The 24,098-nt window shown below is 44.7% G+C and overlaps 1 protein-coding gene across 1 annotated transcript in view; it reads right to left on the bottom strand.

Moving 5' to 3' along the window:
• Window positions 1–24,098, bottom strand: part of LOC8041086 (serine/threonine-protein kinase SIK3) — an 89,503-nt gene that overhangs the window by 16,542 nt on the left and 48,863 nt on the right. The window contains exons 2-8 of the mRNA XM_042288687.1: window positions 21,593–21,709; window positions 17,847–17,910; window positions 16,230–16,391; window positions 15,539–15,663; window positions 9,532–9,655; window positions 8,232–8,467; window positions 4,117–4,267 (exon numbers count right to left, since the gene is read on the bottom strand). Of these exons, the coding sequence (XP_042144621.1) occupies window positions 4,117–4,267; window positions 8,232–8,467; window positions 9,532–9,655; window positions 15,539–15,663; window positions 16,230–16,391; window positions 17,847–17,910; window positions 21,593–21,709 (979 nt within the window). The remainder of the gene's footprint in view (window positions 1–4,116; window positions 4,268–8,231; window positions 8,468–9,531; window positions 9,656–15,538; window positions 15,664–16,229; window positions 16,392–17,846; window positions 17,911–21,592; window positions 21,710–24,098) is intronic.

Here is a 24,098-nt window from a genome sequence, read left to right as displayed (position 1 = left end):
ACAACAGTTTATTTTTCCTTTCACACAAAAATGAAAGAAAAACATGAAAAGAGGAAAAAGAAGGAAAGAAGTGAAAAACATAAATAAAGAATGAAAAATTGTTTTGCGATTTCCGTCATCAAAAACGTTTAAACCTATGCAGTGATAGATTCAGAGAGGGGTCCGGGTGTCCTAACCCCCCTCTCGAATTCTGCATGTGTAAAAATCTAGGAAGGGAGGGGGTTCAAACATATAATACGCTAACCCTCCCTCTGAAAATACCTGCGTCCGCCCCTGAACCTACGTTATTGTCACTGAGGCATGTGTGTGCATGACAATGGTGTAGGTTTAAGTGTCGTGGATGATGGAAACTGCAAAACAGTCCTTCATTCTTCATCTGTTTCGCGTTTCTCTCCCTTCCTTTCCCTTTCTTATTTTTGAAATTTTTTTCCCCTGCTTTTGTGTGGGGTTAAATATGAACAGTTGTTACTTTGCACCTATTGTCCCAGGGTGATTATGGTACTATTTGCAATCCTTTGCAGTAGGGTTACCAACTCCTCCATGAGGGAAGTCGGGACGGGGGGGGGGGGGGGGGAGGAAGAAACACATAAAAACAAGCAAAGTCGGTTCTTTATTAATGTGACATCTCAGTTTCACTTGCATATAACTCCATCGTTTCTTTATTGTTGTGCCCTCTTGAACCAGTACTTCTCCTGACTTCTTGCTGCTCGTAACACTTCCTCTTGCTTAATGACGTAGTCATAGAAGTTGTCGCACTTCAGGCGCAAGTTCAGCGTTACTTGCAGCTCTGTCTGTACAAGTTCAACACGCATACGGTTTCTGTCGTCTCTCTACAGACTCTTCATAACTGAGAATACCCTCTCCACGGGGGCGTTGCTGACGGGGATAGAAAGCACAAATTCCCCAAGCTTGAGGAGGTTTGGTGCATCACAGCTCTTGAAAGACTCTACCCACTTCAAGTCAGCCGGTTGATCTTGCGCTAATAAATTAGGCGTTGCAGTGCGGAGAATGTCAAACTCCTCATAGAGATGGTCACCATCGAGTTTCAGTCCTGTCGCATCGACAGCACGCATGAGTTCGTCAAAAGTGAACTCCCGTTTTAAGCCGAGCACCGAAAGTGCCATCAGTGGAGAACTGTCAAATGAAAACCATTTCTCCAGATACTGAACACTTCGCTCATACACCCTCGCAGCATCAGTGCAGAATGTGTTTCGCTCGTGCTGCGTCAGCATTTTTAGAGCCTGGTGCACCTTGAAACCATAGAACTTATCACTGGCTCTCGTCTTCAGGCTTGTTCTCATGGAATTCATGATTTCATAAAGGTCGGTGGAGTGAGTGGACTGGCTCTCAAGCCTCTTGATGTTGGTCAGAACCAAGTACATGAAATGATGCAAGAAGTACATGTAGCACATTGGCAGAGAGATGTCATTGTCACTGGAGAGCTCGTTTTCTTGGTTGAAGATGAACTTCCAAATGAGGGGATTTGTCTCGTCCTCTCCGTGCGACAGGAAATAAACACGTACAGCCTTCCAGTTTTTGATCAGCCTGTCAAGAGCAGGAAATAGTGACAACCACCTGATTGGAAGGTGCCTCAGAAGACTGCTATACTCGTCTTCGTCGATGAGCTCAAAGCAACTCTTGAGTTCTTCTACCTTCTTTGCTGATGAGGAAAACTCATTGTAGACTTTAATGACCAGGCTGTCCACATCATATCTCAAAAGCCTGCATAAGAATTTGGCCATGTTGTGCAGGACGTGACAGTTACAGTTGGCTGGGATCAGATGAGGGTTAGACAACTTCAGGTTCTCAAACACCAAATGATGTCTTCCATAGTTTACCGAAGCATTGTCAGCTGAATATGCAGAGACGTCTTCAATCCGCAGTGAGTTCTTCAAAAGTACAGCCATCAGACGATTTGTGACTCCATCAGCTGTCTCGTCATGGTCAGCATAGAAGTCAAGCAGACCTTCCAAAACGCCACGCTCTTTCGAGAAGTATCTTAGTAATACTGGAAAACACTTGATGTTGCCTTTGTTTGAGGCGTCAGTGGCAATTGAAAATGCCTTGTGGTCACGGATGTCATTCAAGAGAGTCTCGACGGAATGTGGAACGAGTACACTCTCCACAATGCTCTCGCACTTCGTGCGGCCACAGTGTATTTTACTACTGGGCTTAGAGTCTGCGAAAACCTTACTTGTCAACTTCAAAGTGCAGTCTGTGGACAGGTAGCTGTGGTGGTGAACAGCTCCGTGGTAGGCAAAGCTGACTTCAGCAGCTGTAGTCATCTTCTCTTGAGAGGAATTCTTAGCAACGAAAAAGTTTGCGATGCACTCATTCTTGTTTTTCGCGTGAACGGAGCCCTTGTGCTTGCTTGACTGCATATGCCTTCTTATGGCGCCAATGCCTTCGCTTTTCACCGAAAATTCAGATGGACATACCTTGCATCTTGCCATGCCTGCTGTTTCTCCTTTGGCTAGCCACTGCTTAAACACCGTGTCCGCCAACCACTCGTCGTTGAAAGCGAATTGCCTTTTAACCCTTTTTGCGGTTTTCGGAGTCGCAGAGCAGCTGCTCCACGGTTCGTTTTCTTCTTCGGAACTTCCACCGATTCTGGCACTCGCCTCGTGGTCCTGTGGACTAAACATCGTCGTACTGTTCCGGGCCTCCGGCATCAAATGTTCACACAAGAGCTCAAGAGCACATGTTCCGAACTTCCTATGACAGCCACGGGCCACTGTGAAGAAAGTACAAGACGACGGACAAAGGAGACATAAAGGGGTTTATACAATGATGATGATAGCGAGCGCAATCGGCCGCGGCACCAGCAGCGCCAGTTACGCTCCAATTTCCGGCTTGCCAAGTGACTAAAGCCTCTCACAGCCAACGCTAGCCGCCGCAGCATTCCTTCGTGCGATTCGTGCTATGCTGCGTGATGCGCGTTGTTGGGCGTGCGTCGTGCGTTGGTTCACATATAAAAATTGCTAAGTGGACGGTCTGGACCAAATCCGGGACATATAGCTGTCCCGACAGGGACGATGCGGGACTCGGGACACTTCATGAAAAGCCGGGACAGTCCCGCAAAATCCGGGACGGTTGGTAACCCTACTTTGCAGTGGAGTTAGTCATAGCATGAAAAACCAACAGGCCCAATCCCAAGCACTGTTGACCAGGAGCGTTTTAAAGATTTGCCCATTCTGAAGAGTGGGATCTACCATAAAGTATCGAGCAAGCACCTACCAAAAAGTTCAATATTATCCCGAAAAATGGGTTGGGCACCTGTTAGGTTCAAGAACGAAATAGCAGAACGGGCATGTGGCAGGGCAGGCCCCTGCTTGGCTCTTGTTTGGTCCGGCAAAGTGGTATAGCGCCGCATGTGGCCAAGTCGGCAGTGTATGCGGCTCCCACGCAGAGTGTGCAGGTTTAACACCCACTAGCCCAGTTTTTCATTTTATTATTAATGCGATACTACCGAGAATGAACTAAAACTTTCCAGCAAAGTACTAGAAAGTTTTAGTTCATTCTCGGTACTTATCGCATTTCCTAGGTAGAACCTTCCTGAACCTAGAGAATGTATAAAAGCAACCCTAGCATGCTGCATTGCGTCGGTCATATGCCAGCAATCGATCCTGTTGTTACGTAGAGAGCGACACCTGCGACGTGAGTTACTGCATTTGTATTATGGCACAAAGTCGTCACATTAGACCTTTTGTTTTCCAAGTCTACTCCTTCCTCGTCCTCTGCCATTCGTGACAAAAGGAGCAATATAGATGTCCGACGGATCCCATATAAAGCAATCAAGCTTTACCACCTCGCGCCGGTACATGCCCGTAAAGCTTCACTACTTTACTCGAGTGTGCTTGCTGAAGCTGCTGACGCAAAGGAGCATCTGAGTTAGCTCGGTGGGCTCAGATGTTTGCTGGGGTGGGCGTTTGAGGCCTTTGCTCATGTTTCAAACGCTTCGAAGTATGGTGTGAGCACTTAATGTGACATAGGTGCATGTTCGGTATTTAACATTAACCTGATGTTCCTAGACCCAGAAATTGCGCGATGTAAACTTGCAATGCCAGCACGGCCAAAAAGATGCAGACAATCACTTGGAGTGCGAGGGGGGCTCACCAATGCCAGTGGTGATGCTGGACTTGCGTTGGGGCTGTGCAGTCAGGGGCAAGTTTTGTGGTAGCAGAGCCCTCTTCTGCTGGTTCTGCAGCTTGTCATACAGCAGGTGGTAGATGGCACTGTAGTGGTCAAAACGCTTCTCCTGCACAGACTGGGAACAGAGTAGCAAGAATTACCCTTCCTGCTGACAGCTAAGATGACTCAGCCATGCAGGGCCTGTAGATTAGGACTTGAAGTTTCTGCAACAGAACTGTTTGTACACTGGCACTGGGGGAGCTTACATTGACAGCACAGTTATGTAAACTTCAAATTATGTTTCTCCATAAGTGAAAACATATTCAATAGTGTTATGCAAATATTAAATTTTCTAAAAGTAGTTTCGAATAATATCCTATTCAATATTTACTTCGAGATGAACTGCAATATTTAAATTTTTCTAAGTGTTGATTGCGGTGGCACACTTCTTACCGAACACCAGTGCACCGCAGAGAAGCAACACCTGCCGAGCCCGCTTCCGCAGATGTTGCTTCTCCGCAGTGCACCGGAGCTTGATAAGAAACAAACTCAACGAGGCTAATTTGCCGCAATCAACATTTAGAAAAGAATAAATATTGCCACTGTGTGCTTAGGAGATTAGCACACTTTCAAAAATGGATGGTGCATACGTGCAGCTGGTATATTAAAAAAAAAACTTAAACTTTGGGACTTGATATTTACACTGAATGTAAATTTCAAAAATTAAACTGTGGCTATTATGCAAGAATATATGTTAGCAGAAATGTCCTGAAACCTGTGTCTATCATTCATGATTGCCTTTTCTTTTCTCACATTGGAGATGTAAGAAGAGGCATTTTCATAAAGTAGTAAAATTTATAAGTCCCCTCGATAAGGTATAGCTGGACATCTCTACAGGTTTAATCTTATTTTAAATGCATCATTTATTTGCCATCACAATGTAGGCATTGGAGTTTCTGATGCCACACTCTATAGTGTATACCTATAGTTGGATGAACTGGAAGCTCGAGAACAACCTTCACCAGTTCAGCTAGGTTTACGTTTAAGGATGGCGCGCAGTAGTGAAAGGCGAATATTTGGCCAAGACCACTATTCGCTTTGGATTCAAAATCCACTGTATGCACGTGCCTAATAAAAAAAATAAAAAAAAATGGAATGTTTATGCATGGCTACTATAGAGTAATAATTTTAAGTTAAAAGCAGTCAAACCACATCTTGACTAATCCCTATTCATAAAGACGTCTGGAGAACTGCAGGGAACTCATTATATGCAGATTGCCCTATAAACCTCTGTTAAAGGGACACTGACACCCCCCCAAATTTTTTTTTAATTTTTTGCCAGGCGCTTTATTATGATGTCGGAGGACTACCCAATTAATATTTTGCAACAGAGTAGCGTATTTTTTTAATAAAGCCAAAAGACGCAACTGCTCGAAACCGAAACCGAAACCCGACGGAGGTCGGAGAAGTGGAGAGAAGAGAGCGAGTGGCGGAAGTCACGTGGCTAACCTGACCGTGCGTTTTTTTTTTTTTTTTTTCTCCTTCCCGGTAGCAGACGACATGCGGCGTACGGAAGCTGTTCGCCGTGGGATTCTTCTGCAGTTATGTATGTTCCGCTCGTTGTTCTGTACTCTAAGATGAGTTGTTTTGTATATTGAGGTGTTGGAGATGGGTAGTGAGTGCCCGTGGTGAATTTTGATCGGCTCCGAAAAGAATACACCCAAGATGTTGCGTGAAGAGCTGGCTCACATGTCCTGCGTCCGAAACAGAAGTGGCATTGTGCGACAGAGTTTCCGAAAGATCAACGGGATCGGGACCAATGGCTGGCTGCAATTCCTGTAGACCATTTACGGGCACCTCGGAAAGCGGACGTTACCTGATTTATATGCTCCTTGCATTTTGTGGAAAGTGATTACATTGAGTTCGCAGGTGTCAAAAAGGAAATCCCATACCATTTAATTCAGCGACGTGTCGTCCACAACATTTGTTTCTTATTTTTTTTTTGTTTCTTCAGTGATAATTGTAAAAAAAAAAAGAAATGTATACATCGAAAAACATATGAAAAAAAAAAAAAAAAAAAGATCCACGGGGGATCGAACCCCATCCTACGGCGTGTAAAGCGGATGTCTTTCCCACTAAGCTACTGGGGCATATGGAAACTAGGGATCTCTTTCCTTAGTACTAATTCAGCCGATAAAAAGTTTGCTACCGAGTTTTCTTTCGCAAAAGCACTCCCGGGTGGGTCGAAGTCGGGATGCACCCCGCATTGGCGACATTCTCACCTTGTAAAGAAATCGTACGCGTGCGTATTCAACTCGAAGTAGACACGTCGTGCTTGACGTTTGCGCGAGCGGTGTCTTCAGCCACGAGAAGGGAGCGACGGCTCGGTGACGTCTTCGTGCGAATCGGCTTGGTGGTCGGGCGTGTCGTACGGGATGAAGACCAATTCTTTTGATCAGTCCCAAATTTCTCTTTTAAAGGCAGACAAAATTCTCTAGTACCGCGAACGACAGTTCTGAAATAGAGGTCCCACGCCCGTCGTCCGCTGCCATCGCGTCCCTGCGAGTCCTACGATACGCGAAACGACGCACGCACAGAATGCTTCCGGTTGTCTGTGAAACTTTTTTTTCAATCAACGTATTTGCAGCTTTTTAGAAGCCACAAGAAATGGGTTTCATATTTTTTTCTATTTTACAGTTCTGAAATAGAGGTCCCACGCCCGTCGTCCGCTGCCATCGCGTCCCTGCGAGTCCTACGATACGCGAAACGACGCACGCACAGAATGCTTCCGGTTGTCTGTGAAACTTTTTTTTCAATCAACGTATTTGCAGCTTTTTAGAAGCCACAAGAAATGGGTTTCATATTTTTTTCTATTTTTAATATTGAGTGTGTGCCTTCAGTGACCCACGACTTTGATTAAATTTGGTGGTCGCATCGATACCTTAGAAAACGGCCCGTGACCGCGGAAAAGAGAGTGAGCGAGACTCGAACCGGCCAGTTCTTGATCGGCGGTTTTCGGGCGGAAAGAAACCGAATTTCGAGCCGCAAATTCTGTTCTGGGTAGTTGAGCTCTCATATGTCACGTACAACTAAAAACCTCGGCGAGCATAAATACCCTGTCAGTGTCCCTTTAATGGAAACTTTTTTCTCTGGTAATCAAATCTCCGCAAGAACTACTTTGTGCAGTGTTTGAACAATGCACAGGACTTGCTTCTCTTTTGAGGTGATAACTAGTATAGTTACACATTACAAGAGCATGCCTCTTTTGGTCCTCATATAAAAAGAGAACCAAGATCCAAAGGACCACAGGGAAGCCAAATATAAACTAAAGATGATTGATGAAACAAAGATGGTAATGCTTGCCTCAGTAAGGAAGCAGACATGTCGCAAAGCCAAACCTTTCGACAAAATATTCTCCACATGGCTTCCCAGAATTCAACTGAAGTTACTAATTTAAAACAGAATAAAATTAACCTTCGAGCTACTTTCTCGAACAAAGGTCAGTAGCAAAAGCGGTGGCTGAAGCAAATAATTCATAAATTCTGATTTTTTTTCCAAAGTTGGACAGTTACCTTGTCGCTTGTCACACGAATGTGTAGCTATATCCTGTGTCTTCAGGCAGAACTGATAACCATCACCACCGAACGCAGTATGCCTTCTGTGTTACTTTTTTTTTTCTAGTGGTGCTTAGCCCTATATAAAGACCATCACACTGCCGCATCGTCTTCCCTCGCTTTTGACGGAGAATCAGCCCGGAATTCCAACTGTATTGCCTGATTCCTGTGACAGACTCCTCGCCGTGGCTTCAAGCCTGGTTCGGTCCAACACAACAGAGGAGACAGGTTTCGGCAGAACAACAGCCAAAACAACCTTTTTGCTGATATTGCTCATTGTTGCCACACAATTCTATAACTATAACTGCAATATCAAAGCTACTAAATAAACAATCCAATTATTAAGGCCTAACTTATCAATAAAAGAAGTGTGCAATAAAGTATTTTTGTATTATAATATTATTATTATTATTATAAGTTAGCAGTAGAAGGGTTAGCTGGAGGCCCAGTGCGAAGCATGCAGCACACATGAGAGCTACTGCCCACCTGCTCGATCTGTTCCCTGGTAATGTGCGGCAGCTGGAGCATGTGCTGAAGCACAATGGCGTCGACCATCTCCCCATCCTCCGAGGCAGAGGGGGCCTTCCCGCAGCGCTCCATGAGGCGCTCGAACTCCGGGTAGGGGGCCCCCTGGCGCATCCACTTGTGCTGCACCACCTGACGCACCGTCCACCGCTTCTCGGGGTCCACCACCAGCATCTGGCGGATCAGCTGCTCGCATTCTGCACACCCCGTGCGGCCGATCCTTCAGGGCAAGTGGCAACCGAGAATGCTGAAGCAATAAACTGTGCTGCATGCTCGTTCAGACAGCGAGAAGTTAGTCGGCCCCATTGAGCATCTGGCGCCTCCGCTCTAGATGAGGAATTTTGGCAGTCCAGTACCACTGCTATCTGGGGTCTTTAACACGTGACACCACTCAGATGCACGACCACACACCTGTACAATGCTGGGACATAGCCAGTAATACGGAATGTCCATGACAGGGGATGCAGGGGCCAAAATGCATGTGTATATTATAAGTCCGGCTGGATTTCAAGGGGGGGGGAAACACCTTTCCCTGGCTATGCCACTGGTACAATGCTCATCCAGATCGAAACGAGCAGGAGTGGGCTTTGAACCCAGGACCCCTGGTTCTGCAGCGCTAGCTTCCGCTCGACTTGTGATCTGAACAGCAGTGCACCAACATTTGCGGCCACCGATCATAGCTGAAGTGGTCGCGAATCAATTATTTTGAGATGTGTTACCGCTCATCTTAAAGAGTACCTGGAACAGGTGCCGGGAACACGTCTCCAAGCGGCAGTTCAGCATCCTACAGCACCCATGCGTCAAAAGTGGGCCCAGAGTGGCAACAAATTACATCGCAGGCATCACCGTGTCATGCTGCCCCATGTCGCGATCCCGGCGCTTGATTGCAGAGGTTTCGCCAAACAGACGAGCGAGTGCAAGTGTCGCCGTCGACCATAGCATCTCATCTCGTCCGATTTACTTTCAGTCTGCTGTCCGATTGTAGCACAAGCTGCGATGGAACGGGCACCTGCAGCATACACCTCCGCTGCTCTGTCACTGCAGGGATCGCGGCAGGCAACGGCATGACGCACGCAACATCATCTGGTGGAAATTATGGAACCACAAATGAAGGCATGGTAAACATATCAGTTGGAGACGTGTTTCAAGCACCATTGTACTACCAGCATTCACAGAGGGAGCTTGATTGACCTATGACCAGTACTTCGTAGCTGCACGTTTTGTTGCAAAACAATCTAAGAGAAAGTCAATTATGACTCACCCGTCGTCATAAAGTAAGGAACCCTGAACTTCCCAGAGAGAACACTGGTTCGAAGGCTTTGCAACGTCTTTCCGTCAAACGGTAGGGCACCGCACACAAGAACGTACAGGACGACACCCATGCTCTGAAAAAGAAAAGTGAAGGAAACAGTAATTTCCTCAAATGTTCACCGAAACAATAAGATTTCACAAATCAAATCTGCAGCCATTAGGAATAGTTAGAGTACAAAAATGAAGTTGGGAGTTGAATAGAGAGGAGAAAGCCTGAAATACTCTGCACATGCATTACAACCGAACTAGTCCTTGCATTAGGAAATTTCAAAAGGTTCAAGAGCCATGGTTATAAGAGTCCCTGTAAAGACTATTCCTTTTTGTTCTTTTGCAGTGAAGCAACATCCAGAGAAAAGGGCACTTGGCGAGGCCAAGAAAAGATGCTCCACACTTATGGCGAGGCCATGCTTGTACATTGATTTCACTACAAGCCTTACTAAAAAAAAGTCAGAGGACACCTGAGCACATCTTAAGAGTTCTTACGAATATGAAAGTAGGAATGCCGTTCTTCTGCTCCCTTAGTTCGCCTGCAGTGTAGAGGTACGGACGGCCGCGTTTCACCGGCCGACGGCCCAGCGTGCGTTCTCGTGAACAGGCCGCGCCGCGCTCGGCCGTACACCCGCTCCGGAGCTTGCCCGAATGGGTTCTGCCACCACCGCCGACCACCACTCTCTCTTACCGGCGGCCGGGCCACTGCATGCACTTCACCACCATGGAGAGGGCTTCTCTGGTGGCCTTTTTTGGAACTACACCACACGAAATTCAATGACAGCCTTGCTCTTTGATGACGCGAGCCAGCCAATAGGAGCCTATCCATCAGATTTCTACTACAGACGACATTGGAACAGGGGAAGGGCCATTTGGCGTGGCTTAATTCAAAGCTGATGACGTCGGTTTGCTCCATGGGACAGCTAATGCTTCCGTATTAAAAAATTACAGGTTTTTACTTGAGCTAGGCCATCTGCTTGGCCACAAAAACGAGCAACGAAAAAAGTTGCAATTCACACCTTTGCCAATAGCATGATAAAGCTTGAATTGCTGAAGCATTCTTATCCACTATGGTGGCCAGTGGAAGCTTTAGATACATTAAAAACCGATGCTTCCATATCGCAGCGGTACAAGTTGTGCAATAGATGGTGACCAAACTGCTCCTTATAGGCAGGGTGAAGTCTACCCATAACCTCTTGCCCAGGCATAAAATCTCCGAAAAGGTTGTGCGAACAACACTGCGTAATTAACTGCCGAATACAAGACTAAGAACCTACAAACGCATGCAGTACTAAAATGTTGCTGTGTACCCACTTTCCCAGAGAGCACAAGGAGAGCCAGTCACTGAGGTCCGCAACGAAAGGTTGGAGAGTGATGTTGGAAAATGATCTAACAAAACATTTAAACGTAATGTGACACTGAGTGTAATGTGATGCGATGTGAACTGATGATCTCGCATCGCATCAATAGAAGGGATTTCCTGATGGTGTTCCTTTCAAGGACCCTGACATCAGCAGAATGCAATCATTCGCAACTTGAAAAGGAGGCTCTGGCCTTGGTCTTCGGAGTTTCAAAATTTGGAGATTATCTCTTCGGCAACCGCTTCACACTGGTAACAGACGACAAGCCACTAACGGCGTTGTTTCATCCGGAGCGGTCAATACCCCAAATAGTGGCAGCCAGAGTCCGAAGCTGGGCACTACTTCTCTCAGCGTAGCAATACGACATCCAGTATCAGAAGGGAAAGCAGAATGCTAATGCCGACGCACTTAGTCGCTTGCTGCTGCCAGGACAAGAGGATAACAGCAGTACAGAGCTCATGGAATACGTGCTGTACACTCAGGACCTAGACGACCAGATTTTATCAGCCCAGCAGTTGACGGCCCTGACCAACCAGGACAAGATTCTTTGGCAGGGGAAAGAATGAATTCAATGTGGGTGGCTACTGTATTTTGGCACAAATCAGCAGCCTTTCTTGCCTTACTTCGCTCGCAGAAACGAGCTCACAATTAGCCACGACCCCAGAAGAAAATCAGTCCACTTGCAGATGGATTATGCAATTGATCCCAGTTGGATCCAGCCGGAAATGAGACAATTCAGCTGGGTCCAGCTGGATAGTTTCGCTTCCAGCTGGATTCAACTGGGATCAGTTCCATAATCCATCTGCAAGTGAATGGATTTTCACCTGGGACGCCATCTACAGGGGTCATTGCGGGGTCTTACCAGAAGCGGCAAGATCATTCATACTGAAGGAGTTTCACAATACTTTTCCCAGTAACACAGCAATGAAGAGTCTGGCCCGGATAATTTTGTGGTACCCGGATTTAGATTAAAACATTTGAGATACTTGTAAAAAACTGCCTGCAATGCGTGCAGTGTTGGCCGATGGCCACAGTACAGGTACCGTCAGAGGCCAGAGACTAACGAACCCTGGTACCGCCTGCATATGGATTTTGCGGGCCCTATCGATGGAGACATGGTAACATATTGTGCTGGTCGATTCGGATACGAAGTGGACTGAGGCTGTACCACTGAAGACTGCAATAACGGGCACCACCATTGATGCCCCCAGGGGAACCTTTGCTTGTTTCGGCCTGCCTGAAACCCTTGTATCAGACGATATGGCTCCCAGTTTTCAAATGCAGCGTTGGCTCGATTTAGAAAAAAACAACATATGTGTCATATGACAACCGCACCTTATCGTCCACAATCAAATGGGCTAGTGGAACCGTTAGTTCGCACCATTAAAGAAGGTCTAAAGAAGAACAAGGAAGACATGTTCCTGATCTGCTCCAATCAAGAAAGGCAAGTCGACAGCAGAAATGTTGCTGGTATTTCAACCAAGGACGAAACTAAGAGGCTACTTTCCAGGTGACAAAGAGCCAAACGACAAAGAGTCCTCAACCAATGGATCAGTACTACTCGCTCTGGGAACACACGCCTGGTGACGTGTGTATACTGCGGTATCTACACCAGGGAGGGTGCTGCCATTGTTACCAGGTGGGTAACAACGGCGGCACTTTGATCAGCTGTGAAAGCAAGGCACTAGAAAAATGCCACACAAGCAGGAACGGGACAGCCACCCACAACAGGCTGACGGTCGAACAAAGGCTGACGAGAGGGCAGATAGCCAACAACAGCTACTAGTAGACAGCGCCGGCAGCTCCAGTGACCTAGCTGTTGGAAGCGGAGCTGGCAAATGACCCAGCGAGGCCCCGACCGTAGACGCGAAAGAGGAGTACGCCGGCTAGCTTGAATTTCAAAGGGGGAAAGAGATGTGTAGCAGAACTATGCCACGGGCTCCACGAGTGAGCCGGACAATGACGACCAGCTCTGGCATCATGCACGTGCTGCGAGCGCTGGAGTGACTGAATGAGCCATGGCAAACCGGGCAGCTGATGTAGAATAAAACCTTCGGGTTCCTACCATCCTTGTATGGTGCTTCAGTGAGCATGAGAAACATCCCAGTCGGCATCACATTGCAAATTTAATTCTTTGCGAAATTTTTTTTTTTTTTTTTTTTTTGTTTCTGCTTTTTTTGATTTACAGTTTTTCTGAGTGGTCCAAGAGAGACTACGTGCATGGGTATTTTTCTAATGTGCAGCAGGTCATGCAAGATTGTACTATAGTAGTTGAAAAGGACCGGTGATGGCATAACAAACCCGGTTCATATATCAAAAATGATGAAATGATTTCACTTACATTTCTGCTTGTTATATTATGTTTCAACGGCCATAGTTTGTAAGTGCTCCTCAGCGATCGCGCACAGAGATTATTGAGTCTGTGCTTGCTCAAGCACATCGTGGTGCAGAAGGTGGCATTCACTGGCAGCCATAGTTCAGTTCGTTCCTGCTCAGCACGAGCTTACAATTATCTTCCACAAGGCTTCTGCAACGTGCATTGTACACCACAAGATTTTAAATCTTCTCTGAAAATAAGTGGGGGTTCGTTCTGAACCTGTGCTGAGTCTGTGTTCATCCTGGTGAACTCACTTTTCAGCCAGCCACTTTATGAATGTGTATTAATATTTGCTACAGATGTTTGATATCTATAAAGCAAAGCAGTAAAACAGCTGTAGCACCTTATTTGACCTATCAAAACTGCTCCTGAAACTAGGCTAGTCGTGTGTTTTGCGGTATTGCAATACAAACTTTGTGTCACACGAGGACCATGCAACTGATCAAGGATTTCCATCATTTTCCGGTAGTTTCGGTTTTACCATAGACTTGCCGAAACAAAACTTTGAGATAGGATATCTTCAGAACTACACAAGGCATTGTAAAAAAATTACACCTTGTAGCACAGGGACTCCTCACTAAAGATAGTCGTAACCCTAAAATCAAGAAAATGTACCGGAATTACCTTTAACTTCTGTACCCTTTGTTCATGAAGAACAGCATGTGAAAGAAAAGTATAGCACACCTGCCAACCCTTGGAGATCAAAATTTATAAAATCTGCTGGCAGGAAAAAAAAAAGGAAATCATCAGAATATATTTTGTTTTCCTTATTTAAAACTTAAGTTGCATGCAACGTAAGGACAAAAAAAGTGTGCAAGTATAAAGCACAGCAGTTGATTGTGCAAGGGGTGGCAACAATTTTTTATGCCCAAGTACTACGAAGAGTTATCACTTACAGATATTTGTGTTATTTTGGCTTAATATTCAGGCACTTGTATACCTGTCGCTCTGTGAGGTGTGCATGTCCCTATGCATGGAATTGATTCACGCAGAAGTAGCAGCCCAGGGTGAGAATTGGTGCAAAAAGACTAGATGGCAAATTTTCAACTAAGGAAAAAAAATATACTCAGCAGTGCAATTGCATAGGAGCATATTTGAAAAGGCCCTCAAGCAAAGCCAGGGGGCAACTATTTTGCTGACATACAACGTTGTTCCCACAGTCCAACGCTTCACTTTTTATTTAAAATATTTTATTTCCAAAAAGAGATGCAGACAATTAGAGGCAACCGTCAATTTGGTGGTTGAGGAAAGAGCGGCATGCAACTCGAGTGCTTGCATGACAGGCGCTTTGACAGCGTAGTCCTAGGTCATAAAATATTTGTGCTCAGAGTGCATGAGCCTAGTCCCTACAGGAACAATCTTTGCTCATCGTAAGCACCAATTACTGATAATCAGGCATACTGAACAGCGGCAAGTTCCTGACGTAACTGAAGATCCGGACAAAGCAGACCCTCATGCAATCTATGAGGTTAGATATTTTTCACTGCAAGTGCGGCATAATGTCTCAAGAGACCTATTCTTCGCAGAATCCCTTTGTACAATCATAAAATATGGGTTTAACTCGTGTATTTCTAAAGAAAAATCGGGAAAGTTGGCAGGATGCAATTGCCACCTTAATGTTCAAGCCCAACGCGCAACCAGAAAGAAGGAAGACCACTCTTCAATTCCTTCTTTCCATTCCATAGACGAGGAAACCAATCCTTCTTTCGGAAGGAATCGGGTCCCAGACCAGCCCTAGGTGCAAACTGCCAAAAACCATCCTTTCCCGGAAAGAATAAAGGAAGAGTATGGGAAGAAATGGAGAACAACTGGGAAAGGGTCTTCTGCCAGACAAAAGCATTTTGCGGGACAGCTTACGAGAAAAAGCTGGTTCACACACTTGTATTTGACTGCTTGAAAGCATTGCTTTTGCTTGTAATCACTTCCAATGATATGACACACTGCCACCATTTATTATTAGCCCTGGAATCCTTTTGATCAGCGCATATATTCTTATAATTTTTTACGCTTTGTTCTGTCACTCTCATTGATAGTGCGAAGATTTGATCTCGGAAATACAGCAACACCTTCAGTCTAGTAGTTATATGAAGTTCGGAGGTGACCCCGCAGATGGCAGCAGTGTGCCACTGTGTTTGCCCGTAAGCGGTTAAAAATAGAATGCAAAGCACACGAGCACAGTCAAACACAAATGTGTGGACCAGTGAGGGAGCTGTGCAAGAGATTGTACTCACCCAAATATCAGCCTTTGGGCCATCATACTGCTTGCCTTCAAAAAGTTCAGGGGCTGCATAGGGAGGACTGCCACACCACGTGGACAACTTCTTTCCAGGCTCAAAATGGTTGCTGAAGCCGAAATCTTCGCAGGGTGAAGGAACAGAATACAGGCTCAATCCTAGGTTGGTGCTGTCACACAGCATTGCAGCCTATTTGCTAATACCTGCCCAAGTTCAGTAGCTTAAAAAATACAGAAAACAAAAAATTGCTCGTCATTATAGAAAAAGAAAGATATTGATTTATATGTACCAGATTGAGAGAACTAAATGTCGATAAACCTTAATCCCACACTTACATACAGAGTACGATGCTGCAAGTGGAAACAATTGCAATCGGCAGTTTCTTTTATAATCGAAAGTCTGTCATTCAAACTTCTGGTGTGGTGGGAAGTACTCGTATGGGCCACTTAACTGAGAGGTAAATTTTGCTGCAAGCTAATATGCTTTCGAAGTACAATCCTAAAAAAGTGCCAATGTCGTGTTCGCACTAACAGTGTCGCGCCGTGTGGAAAACAAACTACCGATATGATAATTGCGGGATGGAATTGGTATGGGCTGCTCACGAAAGAGAAACTGTCCAGAAATTTACCACTCAGAAGCAAAACAAAAAGTTTCCATTAAGAAAAATAAAAGGAAGAGGGGCACTCACCTGCTATCTTGATGTTCATCTCACTGTCAAGCAGAAGGTTCTCGGCCTTGAGGTCCCTGTGAACCACGTGCCTCTCGTGGCAGTAGTGAACGGCACTCACAATCTGCATGAACTTCTGCCTCGCTATGTCTTCCGGCATGGGGCCCGAGGCTACCAGATGATCTGCCAGAGACAGCCACAGGCGTGAGCACCGAGCACGGGCGGAAGGCACACTGTTCAGTCGGACAGAAACACTCCCGCACTGCGGAAACAACGACAGAGGCCGGACAGACCTGTAACGGCGGGACATCATGACGCGAAAGAAAAGGGGGTCGCACATTCTGTTGAGTTCGGCAGGATTGGTGGGCAATTAATGGAGATGTGTAGCTTTTAGAAGTGGACTGGAGCAAGCAAAAAATGAAAGAGTCCATGTTTTTTTTTCGAAATTGACTACCATAATTTCCGGACTATACTCTGTAGTGCTTAAAAGTTAAAATTTCACGTCGTGCAGACCATCTACAGGTGCAATAAAAGGGTATGCCTTTTTTTCAACAAGACGTAACGAGATTTTGTGATTATAATGAGACGTGACGAGATTATGACAAGACATGGAAAATTCTGTAAATTACAGAGTATGTTAATGATAATTTTTGTATTGTACAAATTCCATTTTGCGTCAGTAAAGGAGGTGTTTTTCAACGTGCGCTGTGTACATTAATATTTTACGTGCTGGGTACACACCAGGTACCAACTACATACCGGGTGTGAACTATCTAAAAAAATATTTTTGATTTTTAGGCGAAATTTTCTTTCCTCTGCAGACTACACACTGGGTGAGGATTCTAAAACTTTGGTACAGAGTTTGCTAAGAAACACTTGAATTTCTAAAATAATGCCTAAAAAAGTATGACATGCCAACTATCCACACAGAAAGAATCCCGTTTCACTTTTTCAGGGTGTCAGATGGTTGTCCTAAACAGACCGACCCACAAACGGAGCAACAAACAATATGAAAAATGGGAAAGTACTACTGATTACAGACATTTGTCACTCCACTTCAAATATAAAATTACATAGAAAATTAACAATGTATATATATACAGGGTGGCTTTCTAAGGAAGAAAACATTCAAAACAAAATGGACACTGGAAGTAAAGAAATTATTCCTGCAGAAAAACAATATTGAACGTGACAGTCGTCAGGGCATACAGAGAAAACGAGTGGCTGAATTAACTAAAATTTGCCAACTAAGCTTTTAACTATTTTTAGCTGGCATGTTTCAATTGGAGATTTGCAGCCCATGATTCATATAGGCCAGGTGAGTTGTTAGATGTTAGAAATTAAAATCCTTCGAGCTACCCATGGTGAATTTCACTAGCCCCCGCAGCTGTGCGAACGTGTGACACTAAGACGACAAAGAGCACATAATGCCCAAAGGACACTGCACCCCAAGTTGGGCCAGTCTTTCACAATGTTTGTAAAGGTCACATTCGATAATGTTATCACGCAGAAATAATTTCTTCATTTCCAGTGTCCATTTTGTTTTTAATGTACCGTACTAGATAAAAAAAAAAAGAAAAGACAAAAAAAGAACCACTCTGTCTAAGGATCAAATGCCTGAATTGAAGAACCACTCACCAAAAATTTCTCCCCTGTCTGCATATTCTGTAACCAAGTAAATCATTTTGTCCGTTTCCATTACCTGCAACAAAAATGAAAAACGGTTGAAACAGCATATATGTTACAAAAACATTCTTATATATGAATCATATCCAAGCCAGGGCCAACAAAGAACACTTACTTCTAACCTCATGTATTTTTGGCCCCAAGCAAATGAAAACATGTTCCAGAGAACACTGAACGCTTCAAACACATTAGTACAAAGAGAGAGCGTCAGTCATCATCTCTATGCAAGCCACCCTCATGTGCAAATTACAGTGAATATAGACATTTTGTACAGGGGCGCCGCCATCTTGAATTGTAGTCACTACCAGTATGGGCGACGACAAAATAGTAAAACGTTTCAATCTCTAACCAGTAAAAAAATAGAGGGGAGCCAAAACGAGAATGTGTAACGGTTAGGCTTATATCCTAAATGTCTTCTATTGGCGTGGCGACGGCAAAGTTATGTTTTCGCCCATACTGGAAGTGACGACAATTCAAGATGGCGGCGTCCTTGCGGAAAAGGTCTATACCATCTAGAAGTGACAATGTGAATGAAACAGCCAGTTCAAATCCACAGCTGATGGAAGATTCAGTCCTCTGGCTCAAAATCAGCCAAGGAATTGCTTCTAGCTTTTACTCAAAAAGGCCAAAAATTTTGCATCTGGCCTTCACTATTGGGTCTAGCTTCTGAAGATAGGTATGTCATCATTCCGTGATATGTGTTTCATTCATGGGCTGTGGAAACAAGTGAATGGTTTATTGGGCAGGACTGGCACCTTTAACTATCGAAGCATGCATGAATTGGATTTGACATGTCTAGTCTCATTTTATTAGACATCTAGGGTCAATTAAATCTGTGACACCACATAATGTTGCAGCTTCTTGAATCTATAGTCCACTGAAGCAACGTAGAAACTACCATGCTGAACTAATTTCCTCCTTTTCTGCAGAGACAAAATTCTCAGGAGTCAGATAGCACTTTTAAGTACTTTTGTTGTTTACTTTTAACATGAAGCTTTCTTCAAATAGTGCTGGTAAAACACAGTGTAAATAAGAGTCGGGACATTGAAAATACAGCCATGACTTATTAACATAGACCCCAGCAATATGATACCCACTATTTGGGCACACCACTTGGGGGCTGACCATTCCCCGTTCAAATTCTGTCCACATCAATATAGAAATCCACAGCCCACGGTCAGCTATGGGAACAAATGTGACATGGTTTTTTTTCCAAAAGATCAACAAAAACATTAAAGGGGCGGTGCAATGATTTTAACATTGAACGAATGTGCAGCTTGTATTTTTTATATTGTTTACTTCGGCATAAGTAAGAGAAAAAGTGCCACCATACCCTGAAATACCTCTATTTCGTTGCGTAATCGTAAAATAAAAAACACTTTTTTTCCCAACCTGCGGCCACATGGTGGCCGCAAATGGAACCTGTGGTGTGACGTCATTCGGAGTGGTTTTTGTAAGTGATAGTGTTAGGCAATTGTAAGCTTGATTTAAGGTTAAGTTTAAAAAATCTTGTTGTTTAGGCATGCAGAAACGCTTCAAAAGCCTAATATTGCCGCTAAAAGGGTATGAATTATTTGTGGCGCCATCTACTGCAAGTCAACAAAACCTGCCGTCGCCGTCATCCGTCGACGCCCGAGGCGCCTACGGCGGCTACACGAGCAACCCGGACGTTTTGTCTTTCCCTCGCTCGACGGAGTGCGTTGGTCGTGGTCCGTAGTATCGTGGTATTGTTATTGTTCCTGGTGTCTCGACCTCGACTTCGACTTTGACTGCCCGCCGCATCGCAAGCATCTTGCGCTCGACGTCGCTCAGGCCGTCCGCCCATGCCGCCATGTTGGTCGGGAATCGGCGGGAGAGCGGGAGAGCGGCGAGCCTGGCGAGCCGGCGAGCGCTGGGGAAACGGGAGCCAGAAGAACCCAACCGGAAACCAACGCCACTCCGAATGAAGTCGCAGGCGAAGCTGGTGCCGCTTCAATGTTGAGTTGAGGGGTGCCAGAGATACCAATTTTCTTTTACTTTTTTTAATGAAAACTAGGGCAAGCAGGAAAGAATAGTTTTCGGTCCTTTGTTTTATATGCGGCCGGGATCAATTCCCGCAATTAATTAGCCAAAGTCCGCAGATTGTTGCACCGTCCCTTTAAAAAAAAAGAATTGATGAAGTCATTGGGGCAGAGAGTATATCCCCCGACCTATGCCATATTGTCTTCAAAGTGCACCCTCAGCAAAAGAGAAGACACGGGCACAAAACAGTGGTTTGAATTTTTGGGGCTTTCAGGCCAAAGGGGTCAGTTGCCACTTTCTCCCCAAAAAGGGCAATGCAGAACACTTCCGTGGTCATTTAGAAGTAGTAAAGGCATAACGTAAGAATGGTCAGAGACCATGACAAGCAAAAAGTTAAGCTGACAGATTTCCATTTAACTGAAAATGAAATATATATATGTAGGTTTCAAGTGGTCCACGTGTATGTAAATCTCATAATTTTTCAGCAAAATAAACAGTGGATTTTGTCGAAACACTTGTCTATTATTTGTGCTTTTTACTTTGATTAGTGTGATTTGGACAAATCGCACTAAAGATGATTTTTCTGGGGAACAAAGGAATATACTAGTCTGAAGAAAAGCAAAAGCAGGCCTTTTATAAAAGAAAAAAAAAAGTGCTAGAAATTAAGCTATGAGGGTTGTGGAACAAAATGAATTAGAAGTGTATAATAGGGAAGATGCTCTTACATGAATGTTCCATGTAGGGAAAACTGTGCGCTATGTTAGCTAAAAATGATACTAAACATATTGCCTGCAAAATCAACTGCCTCTAAACATACAATTTGGCACACTTTCATTTATAATTCACCTGATTTTTAGCAGCTCAGCATAGAGGCTAACACTAGAGATCCAGTAAGAGCTATAAAGATCTTTCTGACTTTAAAAGGAGCATTTTGACAACTGGCGAGAAATCTGGCGGCTGTGATTGGCCAACGCCGCACTTGACCTTGGCGCCTGACAATCAGAGCCGCCGGAATTCTCGCCGACTTCTTTGCCAATTGTCCAGATTAGGGCCCCTGCTTCCCAATACTCTTTTTGCTGTAGGGCACCTACAAACACATTGAACTAAGTCACTTTAAGGCTAACAATGCTCAAGATGACCAATCACCAACCGAAGTTGAATCCCACAAGCCAAATGTCTTTTGCAGTATGCACTCAAGTGAGCATTAAGAAGGATTTCAAAATTAAAGAGTTCCAAAAAAAATCAACCAAAGCACCAAAGGAAAGTATTCTTTTAGAACTTAGCGACAAAAATCAATTGTGAAACATATCCACTAAAACTAAAAGAAAAAGAACAGTACTGATAACACTAACCTTAAGTACCATTAGAGGCTCAGAGCCCATAAAAAGATTCCATGTATTGTTAGATGAGTGAGACAGTCAGTCTTACTGCCAGGGTGACTCTCGAAGGAAAGGAAACAGTGCGGGGGGTGCACGGACTTGGTGGATATTCAAAGCAAAAGCAGACGAGGGAGGACATACAAGTGTTGAATAAAGAATGAGTAAAAAGAGCTTTGAAATGTAATTTAAATGTGATCTTAACAATACAGACTAAATTATAAAGTATGTATATATATCTATATATAATTGTACCTTACAATTGCATACAGAAAACAAAGTGGGAACAACTTTCCACCCATGTAAGAAATATTGACAAACCTGATATAGCCTAATGATATGAGGATGATGTAGGAGCTTCATGATTTGAACTTCCCTGAAGATCTTTTTCAAGTTTTCTTCATCCAGGTGTGTCTTGTCTATGATCTTGATGGCTACCTGCACACAAAAAAGAACAAAACAATTGTCAGTGAAGATTATACATTTTTAATTGAACATAAAACGTCAAGCAAAAATTTATGGAGTACTGTCTGTAAAGTTTATTTTGAGCTCAGTCCGATTCTACATGCAGATCACAGCATCTCACATGTAACAGCAGACTTCAGTACAATGGAGGGCAAAAAGTGATAGCCAGGATGCAAAGTATGAAGTTATAAGGTTAGGGTAAAACAAATATTGATTTGATTTCTTGACATTTTGGGATAATGTTCAATGTTATTCAAACAACTTAGTTGTGAAACTCTTCTCTGAAAAGGGATATCCTGTGTGTGTAAATTAATTTGACACACGAAGCAGCTGTGGCAAGTATAAATTAATTGCCAAAGCCCAGTAGGTTAACCTTGTCAGTTGCCCCCCCTCAATGCTTTTCTAATAACGAATTCCACGGGACATTTTGGAGTGCGCCGGTATCGACTTTTCGGAAGTGCGCCTATTTCACTGGACGATCGGGATCGAGACAGACGTGTTCTACTCATTATTTTGGGTCAACTCCCACTCCAGATCCCGATCCGGATTTGAAAAAAGTCGCTCCGCCAATTTCGGCGGACTCGACCGGGTGCCAGCCTTGTCGGCAACTGGACAGGAGCTCACCGGACAAAAGCTCACCTGTTTTTTCAGACCCGGACAAAAGCTCACCTAATTTGTTTTGGCTACCAGGACGAAACACGGGCTGGGATAAAGTGTGGACGTGATGGACATTGCACCATTTTTAGGAGAACTGGTACCCCATCCCATGCAAAGTCGAAAGATAAGCCGTTAGAGGCGGAGAAGCAACGATTTAAGAAAAAAATTTATGTCACCGAAATTGAGTGGAGCTGATAAGATCAAGCTTGATTGACTCAAGGTACGCAGGAGCATCCTTGTGCCAGGCCGAGGAAACTTCGTAAAGCCATGTTTTTAACCTGAAGAGCGACCGAAGAAGCGAAGTCACTCTTCGGTGACCTCACTTTTTCATTGTGCTTGTGTAACGCTCTTCCTTACTAATGCATCCGTTTTTTGGGGGTTCAGGTTACTATTTGAAGTGAATGGCTAAAAAAATTATATTGTTTCCTTCATTGTGCATCGTGAACGTAATTGAAATCAAGGATTATCTAAGGTGATGTGAAAGGGAAACTGAAGCAAAACTATAATGTACAAACCATTGAGTTGCAAATGTTTAAAAATATTTTGAAGGAACGGGGTAGGGCTCTTTGAACAAGTACAAGACAGATGACCACTTTAGACAGCTGCGCGGGATTTTAGATAGGCTGGCGTTGCTTTCACCACAGCTTGTGTTCGAAGGACTAACCTACATCTGGGAGAAGTATACCGGTGACATCGGCAACCTGCTGTACTACTTGATTGCACGTATGACAACGGCCCCTTCCGTGCCCCTTCTACGGCGGCACCCAGAGCAAATTCTTTCCTTTGCCAGACTGTGCACCGACGACGACCGGAGTTTTTCTCCAGAACCGTGGAATATGTACGACGCCACTCTTCAGGGTAAAGGCTGGACGTACACCTTCCAAGGATGGAACGCAGGGCTCCAGAAGCTCGTCGGCCACGCCCATCCAAGCGTCTGGAAGCTGATTGAATGCCTACAGCAAGATCAGGCGCTCGTTGCCGCGGCATTGACACAAGCCCGGAGAGGTGAGCCACCAGTGAATCGGGTGCGAAAAACCACCCTGCGCCTGCCGAATCGTCTCAAAAATATTTGTGAGAGGTTCCAGGTACACCCAGATCTACCAAGACAGCTGGGGGTAGCAGGGAACTGCATTCGCTCCTTACCAATCGATAAATAAACTTGTTTCCATTCTAGTCAACAAACCATGCGCCAGACAGATTTAATGTACTCCTAGCATTTTCGTGTCGCATATATGCCCCTAAGTTGTCCGCACTCGTGACCAATATGCAATTTTCTCCTGGTGAGCTTTTGTCTGGGTCTGAAAAAATGGTTGAGCTTTTGTCCGGTGAGCTTCTGTCCAGTGAGCTTTCTCGCCGTGCATCTCACTTCAAAAGAATTCATAATGGCCGCTCGCGAACTGTCGCCCACTTTTACTACTCCAGCTGCTTGATGACATTTTGCCGCCCAGTTGCTGGAGCAGCTCCTTCAGCAGCAGAGGCTCTAGTAGCAGCGACGACGCGGTTCGCTTGTATGTCCAGCATGAATTCCACTGCTTCCTCGGACCTCCGCAGAAGAGGCCGATAATTGAGACGTACTTGGACACCGTTCACGAGTATTCCGACGAAGAGGCAGGTGGGCTACGGTGATGCACATCTTTTATCGACAAGTATCTTTAATCTCATGATTAACTTCGCTCGTGTGTAGAACACGTGCCGTTAGTGCCGC

This window comes from Ixodes scapularis, unplaced genomic scaffold, assembly GCF_016920785.2.
Source record: "Ixodes scapularis isolate PalLabHiFi unplaced genomic scaffold, ASM1692078v2 PGA_scaffold0__279_contigs__length_252992795, whole genome shotgun sequence".
NCBI classification, from domain to species: Eukaryota; Metazoa; Arthropoda; class Arachnida; order Ixodida; family Ixodidae; genus Ixodes; species Ixodes scapularis.
The sequence above is the reverse complement of the archived record's forward strand: the minus strand, read 5'-3'. Positions and strand labels throughout refer to the sequence as shown.